At 38.8% G+C, this 27,626-nt stretch overlaps 1 protein-coding gene across 1 annotated transcript in view; it reads left to right on the forward strand.

Moving 5' to 3' along the window:
• The window catches only part of fbxo41 (F-box protein 41), a 57,222-nt gene extending 30,010 nt beyond the window's left edge, over positions 1-27,212 (forward strand). The window contains exons 4-14 of the mRNA XM_042396990.1: positions 3,143-3,350; positions 10,828-10,901; positions 15,292-15,680; positions 18,847-19,085; positions 19,199-19,314; positions 19,870-20,022; positions 20,186-20,281; positions 20,390-20,508; positions 20,949-21,107; positions 21,559-21,674; positions 22,869-27,212. Of these exons, the coding sequence (XP_042252924.1) occupies positions 3,143-3,350; positions 10,828-10,901; positions 15,292-15,680; positions 18,847-19,085; positions 19,199-19,314; positions 19,870-20,022; positions 20,186-20,281; positions 20,390-20,508; positions 20,949-21,107; positions 21,559-21,674; positions 22,869-22,931 (1,732 nt within the window). The 3' untranslated portion in view covers positions 22,932-27,212. The remainder of the gene's footprint in view (positions 1-3,142; positions 3,351-10,827; positions 10,902-15,291; positions 15,681-18,846; positions 19,086-19,198; positions 19,315-19,869; positions 20,023-20,185; positions 20,282-20,389; positions 20,509-20,948; positions 21,108-21,558; positions 21,675-22,868) is intronic.
• Positions 27,213-27,626: the final 414 nt, after the last annotated feature.

Consider the following 27,626-nt stretch of genomic DNA (forward strand, 5'->3'; position numbering starts at 1 on the left):
TTCATGGTGAACCTAGTGGAGCATTTAATTGCTAAAGAGCCAGATATTTATAGGAGGCCAGAGCCTCGACTCTTAATGAATGCTAATATTGCTCCGTGTCTGCCGGACGTGATAATAGGCAATTATTTAATAACAAGTCCACCAAGGTGATAAATATGTCAACATTGTGTTCACAGCTTGTGCCACTGCCCCTTAGTGCCCAAACAATCCATTAAAGCTACTTAAAGTTTCAGTCAAATGCAATGACATTAACCTGGATGTAAAGGTAGCCGAAGTCTGGGCAAGTGTTTTCTACTGGAAGTTTGTTCCCTTGATTTAATCCCGTCTTCATTTAGTTGCAACCAGACCCTGCCTCCTCCTGTTTCCATCCTCAGTTTATCCCTGAGAAATGATACAATCTTTCAGATTTGTTGGCTGAATGATAAAATTCCCTTTTCCTTCCTTCAGAAGTAGAGAGGAGAGTTTACAGTTTGGTGAGGATGAGATGGATAGAGAACAGCTTGGATCTGAGACAGTTTATGTCCCACACACAAACACACACATTCTTTCTGGTTTCTCTGTAAATTTCCACAATGAGGAGTATAATCTCGAGCAGTGGAGAAAGTGCACTGTAATAGGCCTCATTCAGTCACTTAACACCCAATTGTATGAGTCCCAAAGAGCTTGATGTAGTTACAAATCATTTTTCTCACATTATGAACAATTACAGAGGTCTAAACAGGATTGATCACGTTGCACATGGAGAAAAGTTATTGCCACTTAATTTCAATATAATTTACTTGCAGTTTTTTGCAGACTAATTTTAGATTCATATTTTTGTCATCTTTGCCTGAGGATATGAAAAGTTAACTGTGCCAAACACCAAACTATTTTTATCCCAGAATGCCCCCATTTCAAGAAATAACACTGTGACTGTCGGTACAGCGTTTTAAAGGACTCAGGATTGTATAATGGTTACTTTAAGTGAATGTTTTACAGTAGTTGCTGCATAAAAGCATCCACCAATCAGCCTCCTTCAGCTGTTTTTATATGAGAAGCTTTTCCAACTGAAGATGAGCAGCTTTGTTACATGTTAAAGATGTTTGAGGAAGGAAAAAGAACCAATTTAATCCACAGGGTCACAGATTTTATGTCCCTGTTCTCTGTCTGCAGTGACGGTCTGAACCTTTTTAATGGTTCCTTTGGCTTCGACGAGGTTAAGATGGCTGAGTTGCCCTGTTAAACCCTCCTGACTGCGTTGTTTAGACAGTAGAGGCTTGGGCTGTTTATAAGGACGCAAACAGAGACTCATTAAGAAAATAAAGTAGCCTGGGAATTGCAGAAGTCCCATATGGAGGCAGATCCACACTGACAGGAATGAAAAGAAAAAGAGAAGCTTTGCAAAGGAGGTGATTTGAGACATGATATGATGGAAGATTCAGTTGTGAAGAAGATTTGTGAAATGAATAGTTGATTAATTGGTTAGTATATTGATGGACAGTTATCAATACACAGTAAAATATGCCAAAAGTTGGGTGATTTTAGTGTGCTGGTTAGCCTAACATGATGTGGTAGATGTATGTGTGTATGTAGGCTTTATTGCTTGCTAAGATGAGGGTGATTGGTTGGCTGTTGGTAGGCTGAGCTGCATGCTGGTATTAGCAATATGCTAGGCTAGCTTGACAGGATGTTAGCTGGTTCAGATAAAAATGAACCAAGACCAATTTTGATAATCAATTGTTAATCATTTATCAAGCAAAACACATTTGTTGGTTCCAGCTCCTCAAGTGTGATGATTTGCTGTTTTTTTCACTTTCGTGTGATCGTAAATTGAACGTTTATGGGTTTATGAATGTCGGTGACACGAAACAAGCAATCTGAAGATGTCACCTTGGAATATGACATTTTATAGACAAAACATTATATAATTAATAAAAAAATAAACAACAGATCATTTGATAACAAATATAATCATTAGGTGCAGCCCTGGCGAAATGCATCACAACTTAAAGGATGAACAGTATGTTTGCAGGATGGATGTCAGTCAGGTGAAGTTTCTCTGCAGCTCATTGAACGTCTCTCAGGTATGCAATACATTTTCCATTAATATTCATCCTTTGGTGGGTGGATTCACTTGTTCCTGTCGGCTGTTCTGAATATGACCATGTCAAGACCATCAAAGCAGAGATCACTCATTGCTACTGCTTGTTTGGGAACTGCTTTAGAGCTGCAATGATTATAGTAGTCCATTAATCAATTGGACGATGGACAGAAAAGTTTTGATAATTAAAGTATTTTTTCAAGCACAAATGCTGAATATTAACTGTCCACAGCTGCTTAAATGTGAGAATTTGATGCTTTTCTATAACTGTAATCTTTTGGTTTTTGACCAATTTGAAAATATTAACATGGACTGTTTGAATTTTTTTTTGAAGTTTGAAATTATTGCTGCCATTTTTCACTATTTTCTGAAATTTTAAAGTCAAAAACAATGAATTGATTAATAGAGGAGATAATGGACAGATAAATCAATAATCAAAATAATCATTAGTTGCAGCCCTAGAGTGCTTATAAGATTCATAAGCCAAGCATTGGATTAAAATGATGAAACTAATCAGATCTCAACATTTAAGAATTCTTATCATTACCAGACTGTATATGCACGCAGGATTATTCAGTCTTATAGCCTTTTTTCAGAAGACGCTGGACAGAATTAATGTAGGGAACGCTATAATATATGCCGAGCAGGCTACTAACACTTTCTGAACTTGTGGTTTGTTTGCCTCTATATCTGGGTAACACACTATTCCTTAAAATGACAGGAACTTGGCCCTCTTGTGCCTGCGGTATAAATATCAAGCTGATCTCTCACCCGCTATTCTTCTTCTTCTCTCTCTCTCCCTTTGTGTGCGTATTCTGTATTAAACTCTACCACCAACCCTCTGTGTGCACGGTCTCCATGCAAAAAGGGCTGGTGTATATGTTGGAGGAATAAAATAGTGTCCTGTAGTCACATAAGGAGCATCTAGCAGCACATGTAAATTTCTGCCACAAGCGATTTATCCTGAATCAGATGGATTTACAAATCAGACAGGCAGAGAGGAGGAAATACAGATTGCTTCAGTCATAATAAAGTATATTCTCTGTTCTCCTCTGCCCTCAGGGAGGTCGCCCAGATTGACCAGTTCCTGCAGGAGACGGCGGCACGTGAAGCCAACGCTAAGGTACGCCTGCAGCAGTTTATTGAGGAGCTGCTGGACCGAGCCGACCGCGCCGAAAAACAGCTGCAGATCATCAGCAGCTGTGGCACCACGCCGAATGGCAGCCTGGGACGCTGCAGTCTTCAGGCCTCAAAGGGCAACGGACGCCAGGTGAGGATATCGTAACGTGATGCTCAGAACAAATTGTTAACTAGACTGTCAGGGCAAGAAATATAGCTTGTCAGACAGTATTTTGTTTGTTGTATGTACGTATATCATCTATACTTAATCGAACATTACTTTTAAAATTGTTGAATTGATGCTGATCACCTTGACCTGCATGATAATTCAAAAATTATAGAAATTATTCAACAAGCTGTATTGTTTTTCAAATCATATGAGCAGCTTCAGGCCAAGTTTGGATTATTTTCTTTTATTTTTTTATTAGTATTTACTTAAATGAATCCAAACAACAGAAATACAGTTTGCACTACCCAGTAACTTTAAGGCTGCAACCTTTTGCTGCTGAATTGTGCATAAGTATTGATTATATTGAGTAATGTCCCTGTAAAGCACCACAGGTCAAACCCATAATAGACTTCTTGATGCCAGAGACAAGTCTGCTCTGCTTTACGGGGCTAAATACATCAGCAGGTAATATTCAATAAACTAGAATCACCTCAGAGTGAAACTACACACACTAGATGAGAATTTCTGGCTGAATGGAGACAGAAAATGGAAAAGGATGCATTTCCTCACCACCAGTTTGTGTTTAATTTGAGCAGCACTTTCAAATTAAACCTACAAGCTTCGGGTTTGTTAGCGGAACAGAAAATCATGAGTGTGTGTGTGTGTGTGTGTGTCTGTGTGTTGGGAGTGTGTGCTTTAAGTCATTTAGCTGATTTGTTGTGCCTCCTGTTCCAGGAATCCACCGGTCGTTACCTTCTTGTTGACTGTATTAGCATGATTTTAATTAAACCTTGATATTTTTATTTACCTGAAATACTTGAAATGACAATTCATCAATTATTTTATATGACATTAAGTTTTTTACTACTTGGGTTTTATTTATATGTATGAGCTATATGTCATTGACACTGTGTTGTTCTACTCATACTTAATACTTTGGTGTAACATTTTAACATCTATCTACATCCTGACCAGAGACTGTATTTGCATGTAAAGTCATCTCATGTTTTGATAACTGGAGATTAGGGTCCATATTCATCAAATTAATAAGAATTACATTTTTGCTCTAAGGAACCAACAGGTGTAAAGAAGTTCTTTGCTAAGCAATAAGACACATTTATCAAGTGACTCACTCCTACTTATAGTCAGGCGTAAAACAAACTCTCAGGGGATCACGAGTGATCACATGTAAGCTCAGAGAAGTCTTTTTATTGTCTTGTGTTTTTGTTTTTCAGGGTTTTTTGTTTGCCTTGACGCAAAAAGATAATAAAGATCTGATCTGAACTGAGCTGGAATAGCAAATCAGAGATATGGGTTGACCCGACCTATCTGCTATATTGTACATATTGTATAAAAAATCCTTACAGTTTACCCAGTGGTATGTTATTCTGAAACAAACATTTAAAAAATGGTTTAAAGTTAATTTTATTTGAGTGAAATCTTTAAATCTCTGGGAATATTTAACACGTAAAATTAACAACGATCTATTATGTCAATGATGTATAAATATTTAAATAAGGGTGAAATAATAGGAAATTGGCTGAAATGAAAAGGCATTCTACTGTTGGTAGATGAGGTTCATTAGAGAAATCATATAATAAGGAGAATTTAGTGCCACACCAAGTAAGGCCAATGAAGATAAGAAAGTGATTGCAAAGAAAATCAATTCCATATTTATTCTGGTTGTTTGTTTGCAGCACTGATAGATAGAAAAAGTGGTGTAACACCCTATCAAATGTTCAGCTGCAAATAATATGCTAAAACTACTCTTTTTTATGATAGTGCTTGAACTCACATATTATTCATCATGACCAATGAACTCTCTTAACTTTAAGGACATTTTTAAGTCATAACAAGTATGATAAATGGTTTTTATTTTTAGTTTTGTAAGCAGGCGTGAAAATGAAGGATTTTTTGCTTTTATCTTCCACTAAAGTCCAAAATGTCCGAGTTCTTTGTCTCCAGGCTCACTACAGCTGGCACAGTGGCACTTTTCCACTCTGCTTTGTCTTACTACACAACAATAAAAAAATGCATCAGCAGATGGTGCTGATAAAAATGTCACTTATACAAATTATTATCCAGCATCTCATGAGAAACAGGCGACCTGTTTTGTTACACAAATCTGTTTGCTGCATGGAAACCAGTTCTCGCTCTTGCTCAAGGTTCAGACATGATTTTGAATTAGCTCATTCACTTTTCATAGTGACGCAGTAAATAATGTAAGTGATGTATCTTCTACAACGATGTGTAGCCTGTTGCAAAAACAATTTAAGTTTGTTTTTTGCAAACCAGCGTTTAAAAAGATATATTTTGCCTTTTTCTTGACTTGTATCTGAAAGCTTTTTGACCTGCGACTGACCTGAAATACTGCTACCTAAATTTAGATGTTCTGTCTTCAGATTTTAAGATCAGTCAGTTCCTTCATCTATGTCCTCCCCATTGGATGACTGCGAATAATCAACATGACAAGTACAAGTGCGGAGTCACAGGCTGGTTGGCACCTTGTTACCCTGTCAAGGGAAGCCCAGAGATGTCACGCACACACTCAACCTGGCTCTCCATCCTTCTATCACGGCATCAGTGAGGTCGCCCTTATCTCCTAGGAGACAGTTTTTAGAGCCACAAAGGTGTTTGAGGAGTGACAATGACAGACAGGATGACTGACTGGTTTCCTGCTCGCTCTCTAGTTTAGTCCTATGCATCTCTTCACAGGAGATACAAGTTAAAGATGTCTATAATTCACATTTTTTGGCTTTGTAATTGAGCTAAATTGGAGAGAATGAAAGCAAAAAATACAGAAAGACTTCATTTTAAGACCAAAATTAAGTCACCAGATTGAAGTTTTACCTCCTGGTGCACAGGACAGAAGCTTTGTGTTCCACCCATTTCTGGGAGAATTATCCCTGTTCTGCTGTCACGGCTTGCTGGCCAGGAATGAGAGCCATGGATGGTGTTTGCCTGTTTCCTCTCTGGTCCATTTTGACTGGCACGCGGCCAGAAACAAGCTGTGTGAGTTAGAGGGAGAGAGGGAGTGAAAGTGTCTGTGTTTATGCACATTTTCCCTCTGTGGCACGTCGCCGGTCTGGTACACAGAGTTCCACCTGGCACTAGTTCACACACACACACATAGATACACTCACACATTCAACACAGTGTACTTAGGAAGCTTAGAGTCAAACAGAGTGAGAGTCAGATTGCACACCAACAACTAAGACCTCAAAATTCCTCAAAATTCTCACCAATTCACTGAATTCAGAGCTACAACCAAACATTTTAGGTTGTAGGAAAGATGCTGGGAGTTTTGCATCATTGAAAGAGTGCTTAACCAAACAACATTGTCAAACTCACAATGGACAGTTTATCCCCCTCAAAACTGATGCAGCAGAATCAGAGATATCACCTTTTTATTCCATGCACTCAAAACCTGCCACCTACATTACCCACAATTCAACCGAACTTGGTAGACTAAACTGGACTGTACATTTTCATTAGGTGCATGTGCAGTAACTGCTCTTAATTCCTAATACATTGTAAACATCCCATTGATTCCTTACACAGCTTAGCTGATTGACTGCAATGCTAGTAGCTGCTAATGTAGCCTTGAGACACTTAGGGCCCTATTTTAACCGCGCAAGTGCAGCGACAAGTGCAAGGTGGTAGGTCTTAGGCACATGGAGTGTGTGGGTGTCTCCATGCGCACCTGCTATTTTGGTTCATGTATGTGCAACAGCGCAACATGCAAAAGGGCTGGGTGAAGGTGAATATTGATTGATGGGTGTTGTGATTATTAGGACAAGGCAAATTTATTTATATTACCCAAAGGCAACCCAAAGTGCAGTCATCATTGTTTCAACTCTTAGTTCTTCTGGCAATTTGTTCCACATTTGAGCAGTATAGAAGCTAAAGGCAGCTTCCCCATATGTATCTTGGACCTAAACCGTTCAGTGATTTATGGACAAGCAGTAGTATTTCAAAGTCGATTCTTTGAGAAACTGGTAACTAGTGTAGTGATCTGAGAACTGCAGTTATATGCTGAGCTCTTTTGGTCCTTGTTACAACCCTGGCTGCAGCATTCTGGATCAGCTGAATCTGTCTGATTGCTGTCTTAGACAGACCTGTTAACACTCCATTGCAGTAGTCCAGCCTGCTAGAGATAAAAGTATGTTTCTCTAGATCTTGTTTTGACATCAAGTCTCTGATCCTTGTGATATTTTTAAGGTGGTAGAATTGATTTTTACTCTTCAAGGACAGACTGTTAAGGTGAGAGTTTAAGTCTTTCTTCATTGGCCCTAAAAACAATGACTTCAGTTTTGTCCTCGTTTAACAGGAGAAAATTTTTGAACATCCAGCTACTAATTTGTTTCACGCACTGTTCCAGTGCGTCTATTGAACTGTGTGATAAGAAACCTTAATGTTTTGAATAATTTCAGCTAACAGGAGCATGTAAAGATTAAAAACAGAGGTCCAAGAATTGACCCTTGTGGCGCTCCACACATTGTTGGGAGACGCTCTGATGCACAGCTACCAATGGATACAAAATAGTCTTGAAGGTAGGACTTGAACCAATTCAGGACCGTGTTAGAGAGACCAAGCCAGTATTCTAGTCTGTATATTAGTATGTTGTGATCAACCATATCAAATGCAGCAGTAAGGTCCAATAACACAAGGACAGAGACTCAGAGATAGAGAATCAATGCTGAGGTCAATGTTATTCAGAACTTTGATGAGAGCAGTTAAATACTCTCTCAGCCAGTCACATTGATGCTCTCGTAGCTCTGAAACAGTTGTGCCAATCACAGCTCAACTAACAGAAAGCTTTTCTTCAGGAAATGTCCAGATGCTTCAGAGCGTCATGACATGAACACACATCACCACAAATCTGCACCCAAAGACAGATGGAGTATGATTTTCCATCAGTTAGTTACTAAAATAACAATAGAAATAAAAACTAAAGAAACTGATTTGGTAAAGTTGTTCATATGATTATATCACACCGCTATTTCAGAAATAATTTTCATGTATCTCGCTTTGTACATGGTCACATAGTTTAGTAATTAATGTTACACAACAGCGTTTGCACTGCAAAGTGTTTCAAGGGTAAAACACGAGACGTTACTTCTGCTAAAAAGAAAGTTGGAAAAGATATTGAGTTATAACCGACCAGTCTGATGTGTGTAGAGGTGTGTGTAATTATACTGTATCAGCCTGGTGTTGTTTTCAGGTGATTTAATGAAGTTAAACACAGTGAACGGTCGAGCGTAATGGCATTGCTCTCTGGCACTTCTCTAATTAGAAGCTGCAGATTTATCAACATATCAATCCTGCTGCCTTCAGATGCTGCAGGGATTTAATGAACTGAAGGAGAAGCTTTTCGTACAATATAAACAGCTGTGGGCAGCAGATACCGTAAGAATCATCCACATATATTTATAAATCTATGTAGACTGATTTGCTGACTTTCCTGCCTTAACCACATGAAACTTTATTTTCTGTGCCGATTTTGGTTGGAGAGTGTTTCGTTGAAATTAATTATTTGTATTTTCAACATTAATCTGTCGTGGCAACATGTCTGCAACAAATATTTAGTTTGATCCTGTTGATAAAATCACCAAAGTATCAGCAGATTGACGTTGTGCCACAAATAGACATGGTTCTGAGACGTCGGTTTTTAGCGCAACGTCTAGGACCAAATGTCAACAAAAGACAAGAACTGTCTTTGCGCTGCTTCATTTGAATGAACATTCCACCAGTCTGCACCTCTCCTCCCACCTGCGCACCGTATGTTCTGTGCTGGTCACCAAAATACCACACAGACATGCAAAGCGAGTTTCAAGATCAGAAAATACCAAACGGTCAGAGCGCTGCTTGTGCTAGTCATTGCACCTCCACGAAAATATGGCCCTTAGACAGTGACATCATGAGATTGAATTCACAAAATTTCACGCAGCTCCCTCTGGAGCCATGAAAGGTTTTACATAACTTTTTTCACATATGCAGTTGTTCTCCCCAAGACCTGTAAACAGACTTTGATGTGTAAATTTGGTGGAATTCCCCTTTAAAGTTGGGGCTTGAGGATTGAAATGTTGATTAGTCAGTCGGTCCAACCATTGTCCATCCACGGTAAGATATCTTTACTACTATGGTCGGGAAATGGCAGGATGTTTAGTATTCATATTTATGCTGGATATTCATTCATGGTGTTAATGAGGGAACATGTTCTTGCTCCCCAGAGGATGAATCCTTTCCATTTTAAGCACTTCATAAACCTGTCTGTAGCGCCACCCTCAGGCCAAATTGTCAACTTTGGACACAAGTCTAATGGAAGAATTTCCATGTAATTTGCAGTAAATATCCAGGATCCCTACATTATAATTTCTAATTCTGCCTGTTGACCTCTTTTTTCATTTTTGTTTACAGTTAAACAACTCTGCAGTCTCTGTCAAAGTATCTTGAAAACCAATTAGTGGGTTTTTATTCAGATTTACTAAGGATAATCATGATCCACCCAAAATGTATCTTGATTTGAACATGGATGTTCATTCTTGAATTTGGAAGCAGAGCATCCATTTTCCAAATGAAGACCTAAGATAATAATAATGATATGATAACCAAATTTATTTTGTATAAAACTTTATAGTATAGATGTGGTTTAAAGCTCTGAAAACTTGTTAAGTGGATTTTTGAGTTTAGATTATCTCAATCATATAATTATCTTGAGGTTTTTGGTGACCCCTGGCCGTCTCTTTAATGCCACTTTCAATCATTGAACACATTCAGGCTCCTCAAAGAACAAAACCTCCAAATGTCGGACACGTGCTGAGCTTTTCCTCTTGTGCCACCCTCAGGACTAAATGATCCCAGTAGTCTGAACAAGCTTCTTCTTCATCTATGACTCATCATCATTTTCTCAGCTTCTCTCATCAGTTGTACTATACATGCTAAAATCTGTGAGAAGATTAAATCACACAAAATATGCCCAATGTCTTTGAGTAGAAGATCAGTGATGTTATTTATTTCAATCTTCATAATATTCTGTTTGCCTGAGCTGAACTGTCAGAGCTGGTTTGAATAATGTTTAGAAAATCTATCTGTGGTGACTTATACTGCAGGATACTGTTTGATTTACTGTTAGATTTACCTCTTTTCATTGGGAATTTATTAAGCAGTGCACTTTTGTCATTTTAATAGCAATACTAATTTATTATGACATATATTAAGTCTCTGTATAAATATAAAATATTACACCCACATTTCTCCCATTAAAAACTATCCTAACCACCTGAAGTCACTTGTATATTGCCAGTTGGGAACAAATGAATGATACAGCCAGAGCATAAAGTATGTGACCCACTCTTCCGGGTTGTAATCTTACACAACCTTATCTCGCTTTGGAGTACCGAGATGTTTTATTAATAAAACGTTTCTTTCTAATCTGTATCTTCATGTCTCCCTCCAGAGAAACTCCAGCCTCTCCGGGAGCACGAGGGGCATGTACCAAGTGTCAGACCGACGTTCCTCCCCCAGCACAGGGTAAGTAAGCACACTGCTCCTTTTACACGGATGATTTCAAACCTAGCCAGACCTTTTACCTTGAGTCTGAAATATAATCCATCCAGATAACTACTGTGCTGTAAGGAGCTTTATGGTACAAGTAACACTTACTGGTACACTTAACCATCAAATAAAGAGAGGATTATCCAAGCTCTCAGTGGCCATATTACATGTGATATAATTAGGAATCATTTTGTCTTTCTTGCACATTTTCTTAAGATAATAATAGGGAAGGCATTGTATTAATAGAGTGCCTGGAGCAGAGGGTCAGTTGTTTAGGGAACTGTGTAGTCTCTGTCTATCAGTTCATTTGGACAGAAACCTGGTTTTCTGGTTTGACTGGAGATTTTGAGGCTCTTGGCTGTTACATGAATTGAGTGCACCCCATCTTTCATACCTAGAGTAAAACACAATCTGTCAGTTATATGGAAATGTAAAAGCTCCCCTGGAACCCCAGATCATCTAACCACCATCTACTGTGCTCGCTGCCCCCACCTTATGGGGCACAATGTCAGCCATGTTTATGAATGTTTATAAGCACGGCAGCTGAAGTTAGAGAACCTCATAAAAACAACAGAAACGGTGGCAGTGCCATGGTAACTCCCTGTGTGATTTCATATTATTTTGTCTTTCGCACATGAGTTAAAACTCAAAGTCAAGAGATTGTAGTTATTTCCACAAACCCTTCTTGGAACAAGGGTCCCTCCCTGTTCAGCAGGGCTGCACACTTTACATCTCAGCAAGTAGTGAACTAACATTTGATTAAGTTTTCTGAATTGCACACTACAGCTACTTAGTCACCCAATACAAAATCAGCTGTCAATCATTTTCATAATCTGTGAATCATTTAAAGGGGACATATCATGATTTTTGTGATTTTCTGTCATTTATATACTTCTATATCAGATGTCTATGTTAAACATGGTCAAAGTTCCAAAACATGACATTAACAAATAAAAAATGTTTTCTGTAAGTCAATTTTGAGTTAAGAACGAGAAAAATAAGTGAATATAAAAAATAATCCTACTACTACTGTTTGGTTAGGTACATAGACATAATGGGCAATGGAGCAAGTGCAGAAAATGAATCTCCATCAATTAGGGGGAGCAAAGTTATGGTTTTGCTACCCTGCTTTTTGTCTTTTTAAAAATAAACATCATACAGTCCCCACTATCAGGTGATAATATTTAAGCAGCCTATATCAATGATGATTTTACTATTTTCAGCAACTGACAAAAACAAGTAATAAAAAATCACACATTTTTGGACCACCCTTTAAGTTGGTTTGTCAAATACTGATGCTCTGTCACACTCCCTGGTGTCTGATACTGACGTACAAGGTGCCCTTTAGCGTCTGTATGAGACCAATCTGGATTTCAACGAACTCCAATGTAAACCCATCTGCGTCATTACTAGATGCTCAGAGCAACTGCTCTGGATCCCCTGCTGGAAGTATTTTCCTCACTGTTACCGTATTAAGGGTTTCTTTTAATGATATTTTTAACATTTTTCAACATAGAAACACAAAAGTGTCCTTCTTAACTCAACAATATGATAGGTTAATGTTATGGCCATCAGTTTGAATTATTTCTCCTTTGATTCCGAGAAATAAAGGTTTTTTTGTCAGTTTTGGCTACATTAGCATACCCATAATCATCAGCTACAATTGCTATGGAGACAAGACAGTCCGCTTTATTACCCTTTACAAAGCCATAATTTATTTCAAACTATAGCCTAATTTTCAAACAATTGAAGAAACAACTTCAAACAATAATTTTTGTGTGTGTTCATGGCAGTTGGGTGGTTTAGAAATGCAGGACATTTGTTTTAAATTAATTTTTTTTTCTGGGGTTAGGACCCCCAACCCTCCCCACCAATTATGTATCTTTCTAAATTTGCTCCCCCAATTTAAAACATAACCAGGCACCCATGTTTACTGAGATGAAGCTTTCAAAATAGCCTTTTTCAGACAGAGGCTGAACTGAGGAGCTGCATAAAGTGCCAGCATAAGATAAATAAGGAGTTTTGAACTGAAAATCATGCAAAGATATTCCAGTAGAGCCTCAGAATATAAATATAGACCTGGAAATATGCATGATACGTCCCCTTTAAGACATTTATCAAGCAAAAGTGCCTAACGTTCACTGATTCAAGCTTTTCAAATGTGAGAATTTGCTGATTTCCTTGATTTATTATTACAACTTGAATATGTCTTCATGCGCTCTGAGAAGTTGTGATGGGCATTTTTCTCTATTTCATTACATTTTAGTAGACTGCATTAATAACTGACAAGTAGCCTGTTAATTATTGAGGATAGAGTGTGGTTTCACACATTGACATCCACATTAAGATATTTATATGTAGTACAGTGTTGAACCGTGTGATGCACAGATTCCATCTCAGCCAATAGAGACAGTGCTGGTTGGACGTCTCTCCGCATGAGGTCTGACTGAAGTATTTCTGGATCTCTGCTGGAGATTTCTGACACATGGTCGCACCATTAATACCCTGACTAACACAACTGTCAGTTGATATGTAAATGTATTTTCTAACGTGACGTCAGACAGAACATGTCAGGCCTTCCCCATTGAATCATGAATGACACGACACACACCGTGGCTCAACAGCAACCCGCAAAGCCTTCTGTCTCGGGTTATTAATAGCTCTTCATCAAGGATCAAGATATTTTTTGACATCATCACAAGTCTGCATGTGTCAATTTTATGTATTCCATAGCTCATGTATAATAGCAATCGGTTTGTAATTGTAACAGAATCCATATGCATGGATCCCAAATCAAGATTTTCTTCTTAAAGTCCAAAAGCTTCTGATGTAAATGTAGTTTATCGCAGGTATTTCTCTGTGTTCTCTGAGAATGCTACTATCAGGACATAAAAACTAACATTCAGAATGAAGTGTAATCCATCTTTTAATGTTGATGTGCGTAGTAGGAAACAACACAAGCAGTGAGATGAGACAGGAGGGAGTGTGTTTCTTCTGCCACTGATTGTTGAGTTGTTTTATATTTGCTGTCTGATGCTTCACACACACACACAGTGAAATAACTAATTAGCAATCGGTAATCATATGTTGCTTGGGATTGAGATCAATTCATATCATTATCTCGTGAAATTGATTTAATGTTGTCAAAACATTAAAGTGGTGCTACTGTTTTTATCACGTTTCTACTTTACAACCAGCTCATTAGAGAATTTAAAAACCCAGTTTTTGTCAGTGTCCCAGTTTTGATCGTGAAACCGTAAACAAACATCAGTGGTTATTTGTGACTTAGCATCTCATCTTCTGTGCATCCTTTTCACTTGCAAGCACTGGTGAGTGCTACCTGCAGTATTACCTGTGGTTCTTCTTCGTTTTTGTCCCAAAAAGACATATATGCTGATGCTTTGACTCTTACTATTATGCTGAGAGAAAAAGGAGCAAGTAGTGAGATGGAAGAAACGCAGAATGAAAGAAAAATGTCCTAGTTTTTGAGAAGCTGATATTTGTAACCGCTCATTACTTGTGTTATTTTAAGTCCTGTAGCTGTACGTATGTACAAAAGCTGCCCTCATTCTACTAGAAATCCTGTGAAATGCAGCTCTGTCATACAGCACCTATTTGTGGTTAATTTTGGTTTCAGAGGTTCAGTGCATCCGATATTGTCAAATTAAATACCAAACCTGCTGATTTCCTCAGTGGATGTGAATCTCACACAAAGCAGAAAGAACAGAACTGTTTTCTAAGACAAATAATCAGAAGAATCAGATGAACAAGTAACTGAAGCATTAAGAGCAGATGTAAAGATGGTACTGTTTTCATCAGGAGCTTTTTTTTGTGCAGCGTGAATAGGGTATGGGTGAATATGGGTGAATAGGCCGTTAGATTAGCAGAGTCATGCTTATCACCTGCAGTATCTACCGTAAGTAATTAGTTTTATCTTCGCTGAGTGTCAAGTGGAAGTATGTCTGCGTATCTTTGTTAATTCTGTGAAAACATGGCATGACATAGTAACGTGTTAATTTTCAAAATGACATAAAATACTTTTATTTCAGTCTAGTCATAATTGTGGTGTGAATGTATTAAAAATAGTAAAGAATATCTGCAACAGTGATCTTCTTCAGGCAGTGCAAATTTTTTTTTCTTTTTCTGTATGAAAATAGGAAAAATAGACCAAGAAAAGTTCAAATACACACCTTTGGAGTATTTTCTTTCTTACGTCGTGATGTTGATTCTCATTATTAATCTTCAGAATATAATATGGACCATTAAGGTGATGTTATACAAAAAACATTTCAGAACAATTCAGTCATAATTTGTTTTACTGTTAAGTTCTGCTACTTGTCGCTCACTTCCTTCTCTTTTTCTGCAGAGCATCAGGGCGAATCAAGTCCGTCTCACAGGGCTCTGGTGGTTACGATAGTGACAGCGTGGAGATGCATCCTATGGAGGATTGTCCCGAGGCTCAGTACTATCACATGCAGTGCCGGCTGGGCGAGGGGGGTTACGAGCGCTCACCCGGATGCGGCGGTGGAGGATCGAGAAACTGGGGTCTCCGTAAACAGGCCATCCAGAACTGGCAGCGGCGACCTTACAGGAACAGCACTGAAGGCGAGGAGGGAGACGTGTCAGACGTGGGCTCCCGGACCACCGAGTCTGAAGTGGAGATGTGGGAGCAAGAGAGGAGAGCTGTGGCTGAAGTCCAGCAGTCTGCCGCCCCCTATCCTCACCACAGCAGGGCCGGATATCGCCCTAATGCAGGTGAGGATTCTTATTCTTAGAAATGCACATATTGTATCTCACATACTCTCTCCAATCTAACCATCCAGCCAGTAACTCAGACACATGGGATTCATAGAACAAAGGGCTCGGTATGACTCCCATAAGAGCAGTGACTGATGTGGATCTAGGTCAGGCTGAGTCGCTGTAATATTTCAGGAGCTGTGTCACTGACCAAACTCATTCTACAAATTGAGAGGAGCGCAGATCAGCTATGAGCTTATATGGTAAACATGGAGGGAAGAGGCCACATGTCTGCTGCAGTGTGTAGACACAACAATGTCAACACTTGAAAAATGACTTAAACTCTGAAGGAACTTACAGCGCAATCACAACACTGCTACAAATTTTTTGTTGTTTATGTAATTTCATGACAAGTTTTTCCTTTTCCCAAATCATGGGTCCAAGGATTGAGAATGTTGCATGCTGTAAGGCTGCACCTAACGATTATTTTCATTATCAATTGATCTGCAGATTAATTTCTTGATTAACTGATTTATCATTTGGTCTATAAAAATGTTAGAAAATAGTGAAAAATTGTTGTTATAATTTTCCAGATTCAAAGGTGATGTCTTTAGATGTCTTGTTTATTTAGACCAAGAGTCCAAAACCAAAAGATATTTAGTTAACCCTCATATATGACAAAGAAAAGCGTGAAATCAGCTGAAACCAACAAATTCTTGGCATTTTTGCTTAAAAAATGACTAAATAAAATAGTTTTTTAATTTCCTTTCGATTGCTTGATCATTGCAGCTCTAGTACGCTGTACAGATTGTAAGGCCTTCTGTGACAAACTAGTGATTCTGGTTATGTAACTTGACCCTGAAACAACTAGCTAAAATACTTATTAGCTGCATTTGTCAGCTATTGATATCTGATATGTGAATTTAAAGCGTGATGAGAAAACTAAGTGAACTCCAAAGATGTCACATCGTACTGTATGTGTCCAAGGTGCGGGTGCATCAACCAAACACTTACAGAATTATTATTAATATATCCAACACTGCTCTGACAAAGATGAACAGCAGTCTCGAGTTTAAACTAACTAACAGGGAAGGGAAGATATTTGATTTTTTTTTAAATGTCATATGTTTGTTTTTGTGATTGTATGCACAAAATAGTAGATGTTGACTTTAGGGTTAATAAATTGTAATCAAAGTGCAGTATATGAAAGTATAATGTGTTTTCATAGTACCATATGTGAATGTGTAGTTTTTATAGAACAAAATAGATGTTATTGCTCCATTGTTCATCTGTTTTTTATGTAGGCAAGACAAGTTTATTTGTGCAGCATCTCTCAAACACAGAGGTGACTCAAAGCGCTTTACGTAAGGTGAGAAAATGACATTTAAAAGCGCATGCAAGAATTAAATAAATTACAATAGGATAAAAGTAGATAAATGAAATTAGATACAAATAGGCAAAACAGAATATACCAAAAATACAAGTATAGTGCAGTTATAAGTTTCCCCAAATTCAGTAAGAAAAATTAAAGTGATTCTGCACGTGTGTCACTAGGTGTTCATCTTTAAAGAAAATAATATCTAAACAGGGACATGATGAATGTATATTTTAAGGTTTATAAATACTAACTGGCATGCAGTGCAGTCTGATATGATCCAGATTTGTTGCAGTGATGACAATTCTGATTTATTTAGCTACAGTTTATTTATTTCAGGAGGTGTTTACACTGTTTTGTTTACCATAAGCATGTCTGTTGTAGATGATGAGTAAACCAAGTCATACATTGCTACAAGTACTACAGTATACTTTCTCTGTTCTGTGTGTGTGTGTGTGTGTGTGTGTATCTATGGTAGACCTTGAACATATTTTATTTGAGAGAGCACTATTTATCTGATGTATCGTCTCAGTTTCTCCTCTCATACTAAGCTTTGTGCTTCTGTGAGCGAGCCAAGTTGGAAAGCCTGTCATGCTTGAAGATTTTTTTTTCAGCTCCATCACAGATTGTACATCTCTCTGTTAACTTCCTGCCGTGCCAAGATCCTTAAACTCACTGCTGCTGCCCTCCATTTTTCCCCACCTGCTGTCGGGTTTCTTATAAATACCAGGTGGACCGGGGTAGTCAGGGAAGGAGAGAAACTGGGCTAGAGCCCTATGACAAATCTGTATGAACCACTATGACGGCCCCATTAACTCAAAGATCTGTCTCATGTAACACTCAACATGTTACTGGCATTCCTCGGCTCTGACGTAGTTCTCCTTATTGGGAGAGTCTCTGCCAGGTTTTATCAGATGGTATGTATCTACATGCACACAGGCTTTTTCTCCGCATGTAACACACAGCTCGGCTTTTTTAGTTCATTTGGCAGCCTTGAGCGTAGGTGGTGTTAGTGAGAAAAAGAAAGAGAGAGAGAGAAAGAGGAAGAGTGTAAGCAATGGTTCATAGCCCTGATGGCTGCGAGCAGACTCCTTCCAAGGCCGAAGATGAAAATGAGTCATCTAGGAGCAATCTTGCTGGGAGCAATGAGCCGGGTTTGGATTGGACATATAGTATCAGCCAATAGATAGCAATACAGAGGATAAAAATGAAAAGAGGAAAAAAAAAATTATGTAATCCTATTTAGTGTCTTGTTGAAGGTTGGCGCCACCATGTGACAGGATATCTTTTTTAACATTTCTGGCAATTTACATCTACATCCTTGTTAGGAAATACAATAAACTAAGTAGAAAAAATTAAGACCATCTCTCCAAGCACAGAGTTACCAAGTCAAGTTCACTTTTTCATTTTTTAAATGAATAAATAAATAATAATAAATAAATAAAATGCCCTCTATAACTTTAGAAATTGCGTAATTTTGACCTTTTGCCACCCACTGACCCACCCAACAGGACACTAGCACAATGAGGAACATTCACTGATTGCTGATTGCTAACATGTAAGTTATGTGTTGATACATTAGACTCTTTTTTTCTGTCACTGATGTCATAAAAACAGCGGAGTAAACAACTGACGCTTTAAACATATGGTGTCTTCCTACCTTCAAAGCAAAGAAAAGCAAAACAATCCTTGAAAACTTTGTCAAAATTCATCATCAAGATCTAAACATCAAAAATAGTCCATTTGTTATACTTTAAGCAGCTGATCTCCAGTGGTAAAAGACTACAAAAGACTTTTTTCTTCCCATAGGTCGATCAGAAGGAGGCTACAACAAGCCCTGCCGTCATGAGAAGAGCCCATCCAAATCCAACGAGGTGATCAGTCCGGAGATCCTGAAGATGCGTGCCGCTCTCTTCTGCATCTTCACCTACCTGGACACTAAAACCCTGCTGAGAACTGCTGAGGTTTGCCGCAACTGGAGGTTTGTGGCTCGTCACCCAGCCGTCTGGACCAGAGTTCTGCTGGAGAACGCTCGCATCTCTTCCAAGGTGAAAAGTAATGCTGTCAACAGTAAACAGCAGCAGCATGTAAAGGAGTGTAACTGAATCACCCTTTCTATGTACTATGAAGATCTTCACTTATTTCGATGTGTCTCTTGTAGTTCCTGGGCACACTGTCTCAGTGGTGCACTCAGACGCACTCACTCATCCTGCAAAACCTCAAACCACGACAGCGTGGCAAGAAGGAAACCAAGGAGGACTACCTTAAAAGCACACGGTGAGATACACATGCAGTAGAAACAGAGACACAAATACAGGCAGGATGTTAAAGCCGCACACAGTTTAGAAAAATCTAACTTTGGGATGCTTATTACTACATTGTGTGTTGTTTTGGCTTCGATAAGCTCTTTGCTTTGCCATCTATTGAACTGAGTGACATGCTAAATGACTCCTCAGACTGTGATTGATGAGAGGAGGCCAAGAAGAGGAACATAAGTGATTGAATACCGATGTGCTTGTGCTGTTTGATTATGTTCAGCATATAAAACATTTGTTTTCATTTCCTGAAAGAAGACAAATAGATGTTTGATATGAGCAGTAAAATTGTTTGTGTCTAAATGTTTTTTTTGAGTATGTTACAGCTCAAAGCTGCTCTTTAAATGTGCAGACCCTGCATGGACATGCTGCCTCTTGCATATATTGCCAAATACACTGTAGGAACATTTTGTTATGTGCTATAAATAGATGAAGTGCTGCGCTGAAGGACAGGAGAATTACCTCCTCTGCTGTGTCTCTGCCTGTATTTTCTTGTCAACCTTCCTTTACGTCTTAGTGGCTGTCTGGAGGAGGGTCTGGAGGCGTTGCTAAAGGCCACAGGAAGTAACCTACTGATACTAAAGATTTCTCACTGCCCCAACCTGCTGACTGACCGCTCCCTCTGGCTGGCCAGCTGCTACTGCCGAGCTCTGCAGGCTGTAACTTACAGGTAGACCCACCTAGATCTGTGTTAGAAATTTGCACCCTGACAAATGTATCAAGCACAGAATTTTCAGTTGAACCTCAGTGACTGAATGAGCCTATAAAACTGCACTCAATTCCTCACATGTATGTAATATAGACACAAACTGTGCATATGTGTTGTGTTGCAGGAGCGCCACAGACCCAGTTGGCCAGGAGGTGATCTGGGCCCTCGGAGCAGGTTGTAGAGACATTATCTCTCTACAGGTGGCACCACTACACCCATGGTAATACACGTGGAAATAATAGATAGATACCTTTGAGACTTTCGTGTTATGGCGACTATGCTGAGGTTATTAAATGACTGCACGTGGCTTTCATTTTTTCTCTTTTAGCCAGCAACCTGCTCGGTTCAGTAACCGATGCCTGCAGACCATTGGACGATGTTGGCCACACCTCCGTGCTCTCGGTGTAGGTGGGGCCGGATGTGGCATTCAGGGGCTGGCCTCACTGGGTAAGTGTTGCTTATATAACGATAGTTCAACTTGTGCTTACGTCCACTGCAGTTATTTCAGCTACAATATGAAAATACATTATTTATGAGTGTGAGTGAGTATTCATGAGAATTCCAGTAGCGGCACACTTTTAAATCATGAACTCATTCACATATGCAGGAACTGTGATGTAACTTTTGTTGCTAGATGATAGAGAAATGGTACGAGTGTGTCAAGACATGACATAACAAAGCATCAAAAATGTTCTCATGAACAATCTCAACTGTATTAATATTAAACTTCAGTTTTAAAAAATACATCTATTACTATATTACACTACATATATTGCATTTCAGCCACAATTGGCACAGATCTTAAATGTAAACAACCCTTTATGTGCTGTGACCTCTGCTGTGTATCATCTCGACATTCTCCCACTTTATGTTCCCTCTTTCTACAGCGAGGAATTGCATGCGCCTGCAGGTGCTGGAGTTGGATCATGTGAGTGAAATCAACCAGGAGGTGGCAGCAGAGGTTTGCAGAGAGGGCCTGAAAGGCCTGGAGATGCTGGTGCTCACCTCCACACCCGTCACCCCCAAAGCCCTGCTCCACTTCAACAGTGAGTCTGAAAACTATCTGAGTTAATATTTGTCACACAATACTGTACTGTACGTGTGCATTAAAGGTGCTGAATAGAAGCACTGACAGTATTGTGTACATCTCATACAACATTTGTAGGATATGCTCTGTAGAGTTATCCAGTGATTCACGTTACAGTTACCACAATTACAAAGTTATTGTTATAGCCAGACAGCCAAAATATTTTGGCTATGGTTAGACCACCAAGGGACACTAAAACCGCTGTAGGAATAATAAAAACATGACTCACAGCAAAACATTTTACTGCCTGTTGTTGTCACTTGAGGTCTGCTGCCTGCTTCACATACATATCATGCAAAATGAGAATGTATTTATGTATTTCTCATGTTTTTTTTATTACATATTTAATTTAAGAAAACCCAGATGATTTCCATTTCAATATTCCCTGAATCCTCCTTCCACCCATGTAGGTGTGTGCCGCAACCTGAAATCCATCGTGGTTCAGATCGGTATAGAGGACTACTTTGAGGACCCCAACAGCCCTGAAGCCAGAAAACTGTTTGATGAAATGGTTAACAAGCTGCAGGTAACAGCACCTCGGTATCTATAGTAGGACACACTTTTCAGAGCACCATACAGGTTTTTCAGTTGTTAAAACATGCGATACTATTCACAGACAAAATCAACACAAAAAGTTAAAGCAAATGAAAAAGCTGTTAATATTACAGCCTCTATGCATGTTTTTAATATAGATATAGTCCCTGCATAGTGTGCACAAATTGAACAAATACATTTTCTGACTTGCACTGAATGGCTTTCCAAATATTCCAGCTTTCTTCTCACTAAATCTTGGAATAGTTGATTCACCAACTCTGGATGTACATACAGATACACATAGAAAGCCCAGGCTTATAGTTGTTCTAGGGCTGCAGCTAATAATTATTTACATTACCAATTAATCTTCCAATTATTTTCTCAATTAATCGATGTTCTATAAAATGTCAGAAAAAGCTCATGGTGACAAGTAGTCTCATATTGTGAATTTAGATTCCTTTTTTTAAGCCGACATGTTCTTGGATTTTAGCACAACTGTATACACATGACTAACAGGCGAAAGCTGTTCAGCAGATAAGATGCATCTATTTTTATTATGACTACACACTGTTTCAACCGTGACTCAGTCCTTAAAGTCTCCATGATGGCTGGTTGTGAGATGTGCTGCTGCTAACTCACTCTAAGCAGAGGCTTATTGTGAGAGGTCATTCTTACAGTCGACCTGACCACACACAAATATTTAAGAGATTTAAAGGCTGTGAAATCCCAGGTTTTTATTTCTGTTTTGTTTTTATGAGTCAGTTATAGTGACTTCTTCATGGGTATTACACTTACAAGATGGGGAAGTTACTCACAGCAGTTAGGTAACCTCTCCAAAAGCTGCAAACAGCTATGATTTATTTTTATCTTTCCCTTTTCAAGTTTCCTGTGAAAAGGAAGCCAAAGCTCTCCTCTCATATTTAATCATCCCTTTTTTGAAGCAAGCTCTTTAAGAGTGAAACTTATGAAGCAAAATAGTCATCCTTAACCTGCTGCAACTCAGTGCTTTACAGGGGTTTTTTTTTTATGAGACATCTGTTATTTTACACATTCAAATACTTACTGCTAACAGAAGAATATAAAAAGAGAGAAAATAGAATATTTGGCCTTCAGATAATTGGAAAAATTCATTTACAGGTTGCCTTCGTAGAAATGAGATTCTGATGTCCCTCTCTTTTTCTTTCAGGCTCTGAAGAAGAGACCAGGCTTCTCCAAAATCCTCCACGTGAAAGCAGACAGTCTCTGCTAACATCTTTCGTGCAGATTCTTCAAGTCTTGGAGAGGCGCCATTCGGCTCCAGTCAATCAAAAAGACCCAGCTGTTTTGGGCCCACTCCATTGGGTTGAATAACATCTGCAGCACTCACAGAAACCACGGAAGAACGCCACAATGATGAACCAGGACCTGAGGCTCAATGTGCATACTACACAGGGACAAACTTGAAACAGAAAAACTCATTCACTGCTCCAGGAGTGGAAATCAGTATCTCTTATGTATTGGTAATGACATAAAACCAGTTTGGGAGCTTATTCGGACTGCAAACACTTCAACAAAGGCACTATATATTCGATGAAGGGCCTGTCTCAAACTGTACTCAACAAAACTGTCAGACATCCTCTTTCTCAGTCGTCTTTTGTTTTCAAAAGTGGATCGTGTCGTCGCACAGAGCCAGACCGCTTTCTTGAAATGCCTGGAGCCAGGTGACAGCGCTGTATTTAACTGTCTGACTCTATATAAATGCTTGACGTATACCTGAGACCTTCAGCACCAAGTGCTCGTGGGCAGCAGCACATTATACGGCGTACATACTTTCCACTTTGAAGGAGATTTAAATGATTGCAAGGAATTGTTGAGAAGTTGAATTTCTTAAGAGATCTTGAGCTCTCTTATCCACGAGTAAGGGTCTTAACACAGAGGCTTTATATGTTTGTGTGTGTGCAAATGTGTGAGTGCATAAATAGACTAGCCGAGGGTTGAATAAATGATTTTTCTTGCTACCTGCCCTGCACTATGTTGAAACTGGACATCTTTTAACTCTCAGAAGAAACACCTACTGCTTCCACCCAGAAACAGAAACATGCTGCACCAGCTCCAGGCACAGCGGAGAGAGTTAACGCACAGACCACCTTTACTAACATGTCGTCTTCTAGCCACTGCATGGCAGCGATGCATTTAGCCTCTTCTACCGTACCATCCTCTGCTTCCCGATCATCGGATACAGGACTCAAACGTGGACTCCGTGTTTGATGCACAAGGCTCGAAGATGATCCGTAACTCATTTCTCTCAAAAAACCGGTGCCATTTGTAACAGTCGTCTGTCTGTCCTCATTCCAGCGAGCGTTTTCTCCAATGTGCCATTAATGAGGGAAGAGGGACCACGCAAAGGCAGATGTTTAAATCTCTTCAAATCTAAAGTAACTCAACAGTATTGGAGTTTGATTTGAAGATGTGGTTTTGTGTTTCATATTGAACATGGTCTCCAGATGTGTAGAGGTGTTACAGTGTTGATATATCACGTGAATTTCATACCTTACCATACTCAACGGTGCCATTCATAGGACTCGTCACGAGCCTCTGTACAATCCTCATTTATAATTTACAGCTGACGTCCTCTGACTCCCTCTGCTGGTGTTTTCAGGCAGTTACACAGCCGACAGCCAGCTTTTGTGATTTGACACGTTGTGCCCTTTCCAGCATGGAACAAGTATCACCTTAACTATTTTTGCAGAACTCAAAACCAAGGGATCAGGTCCTCAAGTGTCACCTTTCAATTAGGAATTTGATTTGGTGTAATTCTTGGCTTCAGCGGACATTGCAGAAACTTTAAATATGTATGAGTAGCAATACTTCAAGTGTTAACACTGAGTTTAAACTCCTCGGAGCTGCAGATCAGTTTAAAGAGGCACTCCGCAGATTTTTACAAAATCAGTTTAGAAGCTGTGAGGAGTACTACTCAGACTGTGAAAAAAAAAAACCCCGGTGATGTCATCAGGGTTATCTCAGCTTGGAAACAGCACACCTTTAATATAAAAACCTGCGGGGGCATGGGGTTTGAAGAATGTGGGTGTTTACAAGGCTAACAGAAATACTTTGAGTTGAATTATGGGAAGCATTTTTAGAGCGTGACCCATACTAGGGACCAAAAGTAAGGATTTCTCTGCTTCTGCTGCATCGATTTTGACTCGATTTTGAATCCCCCAACTTTATAAAAGTGCAATAATTAAAATCACCGGAGCACCTCTTTAAACAGAGCTCCTATTAGACACTTATATCCACTTTGATTCTAAGGAATCACGCACACAGCTTTGAAACAGGTTAAAAAAAATCTATCACACGTCAGGTAGAACATTGCGTCTCCTCCCTTGCGACATGCTGTTCGTTTTTTACCTCGCACATCTAATTTGTCTCAAGGCAATCAGCCTGGTCTCTACAACAGATCTTAACATCCGTGGGCGGAGTGTGCAACAGAGCAAGGTGGCAGTTTTCAAAAAATGCTGAGCAGGCTTTTGTCATGTGGGCTCTTTAAAATTTCACAACCCACTGATGAGGAGAGCTGTTGGCTGCCGTTTTTGTTTTTGGTCTCTGCTTCACAGTCAAACATGTTAATGAGGACTTGTGTGGCTGCATAATGTAGTAATGATGTGCGTGTTCCAAGTCAATATGTGAGAACATTTGTGGATGTCCATTTCTTCATGTTCTTCCAGTACTGCATATTATTATCTTACACTTGTACTGATTGTCCACCCGGTTTCATTGAGGGAAACAGGTTTGTGAGAAAAGTGTAAAACTTTACTGACACAATAGAGAAAACACAATGCACTTGTTGATTTTGAGTTTTAGACAATCCTGCCTTCGCTATCAGCTACTCTGTACATAATGTTTGTATAAAACAACGAGAAAAAAAGAGAAAAAAAAGGACCAACATTTGATGTTATATAATATTAAGGTCATACTCATGAGTGGAAAAAGTTGAGGTTTACAGGTCTTCATTCGGTAAGCATTTTCTCTCCAAAGTTGAATGAAAGATAAACATAGAGAATTATATTATGTATAACAGTAGTGTTGAAATTGCAGTTGTGTATTAGATACTTTATATTAAATGTGCATCAGAGTCATATACAGATGGAAATTATTTAAGAAGAGGATAAAGATGATAACTCAGCTATTTATTTCTATAAAAAAAGAGCGATGTGTATAATGTTGGCATGTTTGTGTTTGAGCATCAATCATTAAGTTGCCTTCTTAACTGTTCTGCTACTGTGGCAAGAAAATTATTAGATGTTAAAGAGCTTTTGATTGCCTGCAGGTTTTCTCTTTATTTGACCGAGTCTGTTGTTGCACTAGTGAGAAAAAAAAAGATATTTCAGATGTTTATTATAAGAGTGTTGTTTTTAATGTTCAGCTATTTCTCAGTATTTGACAAAATATGATGCACTTTTTTTCCTGAACACTTTTAACGGGCCCGTCGGTCATCAGTTTAGTCAGAAACAGCACAGGTTTCTGTCAGCGGGAGACGAACTGTTCACTTACATGTTCGGTTTCATGGAAAGAAGATTTGCGGGAAACACAGCGATCATATATGAACTTCTATAAGTGAACAGTTTGCCTCTTTTCTCTTACACCATCTTTCATGTCTCATAGGTTGGGAAGTTAATGACTGAACCTGATTCAACTACATTCAAGTGCTTTTTAGGTTCATTGCCAATATGACCTTATGCTCTCCTTTTGTATCTGTCTTACAGTAACATAACCTTTGTTTTATGTTTGCATTATACTGTAGATTTCATGCTCATACCAACAGTACTTTTGCTTTATTGTGATAATGGACCTGCTGAAGATGTTACAGAGTCTATACGCTCTGAAACTGCAGATTAGAGGTGCCAAGTATGCCAGAATAATTTTGGCTTACATCTCCATTCTCTGCCTCTCCAAATGTCAACCAGAATCATTTCTAATTTATTTTACGGATTCAGAACCTGAAGCATCGCGTATAAACCAAGGTGCTTCCTCATTCATGTTTACTTCCTTATTTAATTTTTTTTAAAATCAAGTTTTATTTCTCCTTTACTGCATTTGTCATACTGTGCAGTTGGAAAAACAGTGTCTGAGTGTTCATGTACCTCTCTGTACATATTTTATGTATGAATGATTGTACTCTGCCCATTCATCTGAATAGTATTTTACATATTACCTCAACACTTATCTGGGCAATTAAGTGTGCAGTTTGTTTTATTTTTTTTTTGACTACCATCGACAGGTATGCCATTTGATCCACAAACATCGTCCTTGTTGCTACAACGACAAAAACAGATTTTGTTGCTGAAAAAAAAACGTTCCCAAAAAATGATCAGCCTTCTACGATGACTGCAATAGATGGAAATGTTTTACTACTCATTTTCACTCATGTGTTGTCATCAATAAAACTGCTTTAAATTGTATTTGCTACTGCTTTCAGCTACTTCTTAAAATCATTTCATTTTTAATTTCAAGAGCTCTAGCTTTTGATTACGGGTTCAGTTTCTCAAGCTGATATAAAGATGTTTCATTGACAACTGACAGTGAGGTGTACGGTTGATCAAGAACTGGGACATTCAGTCTGGAAAGACGTGCTGCTGTTTATTTCCTTAAATGTCATTTCTCAGTTACCAGTGCAAAGGTCCAATGCAAGTACTTAATAAAAGCTCTGATGAACTGTCTTTATGTTAGCTCGCCAGGACACAGCAGCTAACATTAAAGTTTGCGACTGGCTGGTGAAGAAGGACAAATAGTTAAGAGGTTAAAGACACCTATTTTTCTCAGGAGTTGGTGGAGATCAAACCAGAAGTAGACTTAACATTAGTGATGATGTTGGATTTGTAAAAAAAAAAAAAAAAATTATTGAATTGTTTGCTTCTGCCCCCTTGTGGCCTAAGTGGCCTAAGCCCCCTGTTGTTCTAAGTGATAT

This window comes from Thunnus maccoyii, chromosome 2 (genome assembly GCF_910596095.1).
Source record: "Thunnus maccoyii chromosome 2, fThuMac1.1, whole genome shotgun sequence".
Taxonomy (NCBI): Eukaryota; Metazoa; Chordata; class Actinopteri; order Scombriformes; family Scombridae; genus Thunnus; species Thunnus maccoyii.